The sequence below is a fragment of the Nuphar pumila genome, chromosome 16 (assembly GCF_984573655.1).
Source record: "Nuphar pumila chromosome 16, dmNupPumi1.hap1.1, whole genome shotgun sequence".
NCBI lineage: Eukaryota > Viridiplantae > Streptophyta > Magnoliopsida > Nymphaeales > Nymphaeaceae > Nuphar > Nuphar pumila.
The window spans coordinates 74301761-74306870 of NC_143264.1; the positions used below are offsets into that span (position 1 = coordinate 74301761).

Sequence of the window (5110 nt, forward strand, 5' to 3'; positions counted from 1 at the left end):
GATATTAGCTGTCGTAGTGACATTGACATTTGTATATGAAAATGCTAGTAGTTTGTGATTAGTGACACAACTGGATATGTTATGACACATGATACAAACACGAACCGGTACAAATATTTAGGGCTGGTAAACTAGGGGAACCAACCGAACAGGTCTTGTTCGAGCTCGGCTCGTTAACTAGTGGATTGATCTCATGGCTAGAAAAATACATATACCAACCGTTTCGTTAGTCATTTTTTCCATTCATGATGACATTTTCGTCCACTCAAAAAAATCCTAACGATTAGGAAAAAATTTAAAAGCTAAGAATTTGTGGCTTCCAGGTCATCTCTCTCTCTCTCTCTCTACGTCTAGTTTTTCATTTCCCTCTCCTCTGATACGAGAGAGAGAAGCCAACGAGCGCGCACACGCAGGGAGAGAGAAAAGAGAGCCAGGCAATGGCGAGCCCTTCCCTCTTGGGTGGGACGTCGACGTTGACGGCCATCGCCATCATCGTCGTCTTCCTCTTCTCTCTCTCGTCCCTCTCTGAGGCCTTCAACGTATCCACGCTCTCCTTCGACGACGCCTACGCCCCTCTCTTCGGCGACCACAACATCCTCCGCTCCCCCGACGGCAAGTCCGTCCGCCTCCTCCTCGACCGCTACACCGGTGCCCGCCCAGCTTACCCTAATCCTAATTCGTCATTAAAAGAAACACATTTATCGTTGAAATTTGCTTTTTCTTATCTTTTTCTTTTTTTGAGAATGATCAATGAATGAATGAACGAAGAGAATTCTGATCGTCTTCTCGTGTTCGTCTACAGGGTCGGGTTTCATTTCTCAGGATCTCTACCACCACGGATTCTTCAGTGCCTCCATCAAGTTGCCCTCCGACTACACTGCCGGCGTCGTCGTCGCCTTCTACGTAAGCATCGTCGCGGAAGCTCTCTCTCTCTCTCTCTCTCACTCTGTGAACGAGTTTACGTGAATTGATGGACAAGTTTTTTTATTTATGAAGTTTTGGAAGATCGAATCGTTTGAATTTTGGAGGATTCGTTCTTTCTTTTTTTAATTTCGATATTGTCCGTTTATTTTTTGTATAATTTTGGTTTCGTCGGATCAAGAACTATTTCTTATTTCTTTCGATTCTTTATCTCGTAATTTTTATGGAGTTTTTAGGAAATAAATTCGACCGCGTTAATTTGCAGGTTTTATTGGAGAATAATCCACCGGAACTCGTATTTATAAAATCACATATTTAGTTTTGGAGTGTTTTTCTTTACACGTTTTCCCTTTTGGTGCGTTGCGAGGCTTGTCTACTCCTTCTACAAATTGTTTCTTTATTCTGTTTTTTCTTTTCTTTTCTTTTCTTTTTTACATTTTCCAAATTTTTTCCCTCTGTTGTTTTCTGCAATCTCCAAAATTTTCGATAAGCTTTCATCAGAAAATATTCTTACGGATTTTTTCTCTTTTTTTTCCAAGAAAAAAAAAATCTTCGTTTACCCCTTCACATTTCACATGTAGCGGATTACTTCCTTTTACTAACAATGGTATCTATGCAATTTCGGCCTCCATGCGTACTGTTATCAACCCGTAATTTAAGTCCTCCTAATAAGACATGAACAAAATTTCCACGAAATTTGGCCGGTTACTTTACTAAAACGGCCGGAATTCCCTTGATTCCGTAGGATCTGTATCGCCGGGAAAGTGTCTGTTCGGTTTTCCCGTTACCCGAAATAGCCCCTTCGATCCAAAAATGTTCAGTAGGGATATCTGCGGCATTCTTTAATTAGTCTGTTCCCAAATGGGAAACCTGCCATTTTGAAAACCCAAAGAGGCAAAGACACGTATGTGTTGTGAGATCGCTGTTTTTCCAAAAATCCAAATGAAGAAAAAGGCGGACCACCACGAAACCAACTTGTGATGACCAAATTACCCTAAACATTTTGTGTGAACATGTTTGGTATTTTTTGAAAAGGTTGGGGACATTTGGGTCATCGGCGGGTGGCGTGATTAGCTGAACCATTTGGGTTCCACGCATGGTTTATACTTATCATATAGGGTTTATTTAATTAAATTTAGTGTAATTGTGTTTAATTAGAGGGTTTAATGATGTCATTGATTAGGTTGATTAGAGGGTTAATTTGGATTTTACGTGATGTGGACAGACCTCCAACGGCGACATCTTTGAGAAGAACCACGATGAGTTGGACTTCGAGTTCCTGGGTAACATTCGGGGCAAGGAATGGCGGGTCCAGACCAATGTGTACGGGAACGGGAGCACGTCCCACGGGAGGGAAGAGAGGTACCTTTTGTGGTTCGACCCATCAAAAGAGTTCCACCGCTACAGCATCCTGTGGACCAGCAAGACCATTATGTAAGTTTTCAGCTTCTCTCTCTCCGGCCAGAGTTACCTGAAGCTTTTTAGCTTGGTAGGTAGTACCCTTTTCAGAAATTTAGAGTGTTACTTTTTTTTTTTTTTGAAACTTCATAAGAATCACGATTTTCTTACGCTTCTTCTATGCTTTTCATGTGTATTGTTCATGCTTCCTATATATTTTTCTCACATTTTTGTCATGTTTTTTATGTGCTTTTTCTCATGATTTCACTTACTTTTCATGTGCTTTCTCTAAATTGGTAATAATCATTATTAGATTTAACAAAAATTTAATTCTTTTACTGAAAATTATGAATATAAGAATAATTAATTTTTATTTGCTTTTTGTTCTATTTTTATTCAGTTCTCAGATTGCTTTCTTTTTTATTCTTCTTTTGCTTTCAAATTGATATTTTGCTTCTTAGTTTTATAAATTTTAAAATGTCTCGCTTCTCCTTCTGCTTCACTTATCATTTCTCCCTCAGCTTCCTACTCTAGCAACCTTTGTTTAGGCTGACCCGGCTCTCTTTTGTGGATCCATGGCTTCACAAATTCATGAACGCAGTGAACCAAGTTTGTATTGGCTGTGGAACAGTGGGTTTGCGGGCCTGGTGAAAAAGATGCCATGTGGTCTGGAAGTTCAGAGGCCAAGTTTGATAGGTCCGCATCATGCCAACTTGTGGTCGTGGTCACAAATACCTTGAAGATTTTGAAAATTCTTGCACTATTATTATTATCACAAGATATTCATGATCTGTAACTACGGGTCTCCGCATGTCTGGTAGGAGCAGTTAGTGCACCTCACCTTGTGTTGGGACGTTGCAGGTTCAAAACTCAATGGTGAATTTTCAAAGCTCGCCCGTTTTCAATACGTTGTGATATGATCATGATAATCAAGATACTATCATACTAGTGTGATTTTTCTTTTAGATTTTTTCATATGTTTTGTATATTTTATGTGTCAGTTGATAACCTGACCGAGATCACGAACTCGACCGTTTCCTGTTAGATGGGGAGCAAAGCGTTTCCACGCGGAAGATGAGCCCCACTTTACCATGCATCTTGGCGTCATTGAAACTTGACCCACTTTACCATTTGGCATCAATTGAAACTTGACCGAGTTGGTGAGTTGCAGTGTTTCACTGTTTCTACTGTGAGTGGGAAGAATTTGTGTGCCCAAGCAATTACTTTGCCGACCTCTTTTGACCTTGAATTTTAACAGATCCATAATTGATATGAGCAGAGAGCCCCCTTTTAAGCTTTTTAACATTTCTGACTCTGACTTGCACCGGTAAGAGGAACCTTTTCCTCAGTTTTTTTTTACTTTTCCAAATTTGTCAGAAAAAGGAAATGCATGTTTGGTTGCGATTGGAAACAGGGACCAAGTGGGAATTAACAATTCCCCACGTTTCCAATACCCAGCGTTTTCAGTATACTGTCACATGGTAGATAAAATAAAAACATTTTTCAATTTCATTTTTCCTCCTGGGATGACGCCGGAATTTTGGTGGGACATTATCTCAAATTGCGAATGCAGCCAATATGGAATTCGGTGATGCAGGTTGATCCAACTGGAGTTTCTTTCTTTTTCCAAAAAGGAGTTTTGAAACTCATGCAAAAGAATATGCTTTCATCTCTCTTTACGTACTTTGTCATAGCACGCACACAGACTACAAACCTAACCCACTCTACATACATCTCTCTTTCATGTGGGAGGGAACCCAGAATTTTTTTTAATTGAGATCAGGTGCAATGTGATTAACACTTTTAAGTGTGCTGCTGCAACTGATCACCCACCATCTTCTGTTGTCCCATCCTCCCTTGATTTTTTTTAGCTCACCATTCATCTTCCATTAAGTCATCAGAGGTGAATGGTGGGTTTTCCTTTTTTTCACTCAACATTGTCATTCTATTCTCAAAGAGTAATGGCCACCATGATACGCCACTGTAGAGGATTCTACAAAGTAGCACCACTCAATTCTGTTAACCAAATTTTGCAGCTTCTACATCGATGACATACCCATCAGAGAAGTTGTGAGGACCCCAGCAATGGGAGGAGACTATCCGTCGAAGCCAATGTCACTGTACGCCACCATTTGGGACGGCTCTACATGGGCAACCGCCGGTGGTCGGTATAAGGCTGACTACAAGTATGCACCGTTTGTCTCCGAGTTCGGCGACCTCATCCTGAAGGGCTGTGCTGTAGATCAGATCCAACAGGTATCGGAAAAGTGCAATGAGGAAGAAGCGAGTCTCTCTGCCCAAGAATTCGCAGTCATAACTCCGGAGAGGAGGGCAGCAATGCAGAGATTCCGGCAGAGATACATCACTTACTCTCACTGCTACGACCGAGCCCGGTACCCAACCCCCATGCCGGAGTGCGTGATCATTCCTGAGGAGAAGGAAAGGTTCAAGAACACTGGGCACTTGAAATTCAGCCCCGGCCGCAAGCACCACCCCAAGAGGCGGAGCAGCACTCCGGCGGCGAAATCCAAGCACCAAGCTTATGTGTAAGAAGTGAGAACTAAGAAGGGGAGTCATTTCCTTTGTTTTTAGTAAACAGAAAAAGAAGTGGTGTATAAGAATAATTTCATTCATTCTTTTCCCTTCTTACTCTTTTTCTTTTTACATGATTTGTTAAAAATAGAGGGGCTGTCTTATGAGAAAGAAAGCATATGGAAAGGCATGTGATTTATGACTACAAGATTTCATTTGTTTTTTTATTGAGATTTGGGTGACAAAAATATTTAAGAAA

At 40.9% G+C, this 5110-nt stretch overlaps 1 protein-coding gene across 1 annotated transcript; it reads left to right on the forward strand.

Annotated features, from left to right (window-relative positions):
- The first annotated feature begins 334 nt into the window (after positions 1-334).
- On the forward strand, positions 335-5110 carry LOC149813600 (putative xyloglucan endotransglucosylase/hydrolase protein 30). Its single transcript, XM_089991764.1, has 4 exons — positions 335-648; positions 803-903; positions 2147-2355; positions 4356-5110. The coding sequence occupies exons 1-4, from the start codon at positions 438-440 to the stop codon at positions 4867-4869; spliced, it is 1035 nt and encodes a 344-aa protein (XP_089847890.1). The 5' UTR covers positions 335-437; the 3' UTR covers positions 4870-5110.

Bases quoted from the DNA above. Each gene is read 5' to 3' on its own strand.
- LOC149813600 (XM_089991764.1), top strand. From the start codon at position 438: ATGGCGAGCCCTTCCCTCTTGGGTGGGACGTCGACGTTGACGGCCATC. The intron at 649-802 runs GTGCCCGCCCAG...GTTCGTCTACAG, and splicing joins CCTCCTCGACCGCTACACCG to GGTCGGGTTTCATTTCTCAG. The intron at 2,356-4,355 runs GTAAGTTTTCAG...CAAATTTTGCAG, and splicing joins TGGACCAGCAAGACCATTAT to CTTCTACATCGATGACATAC.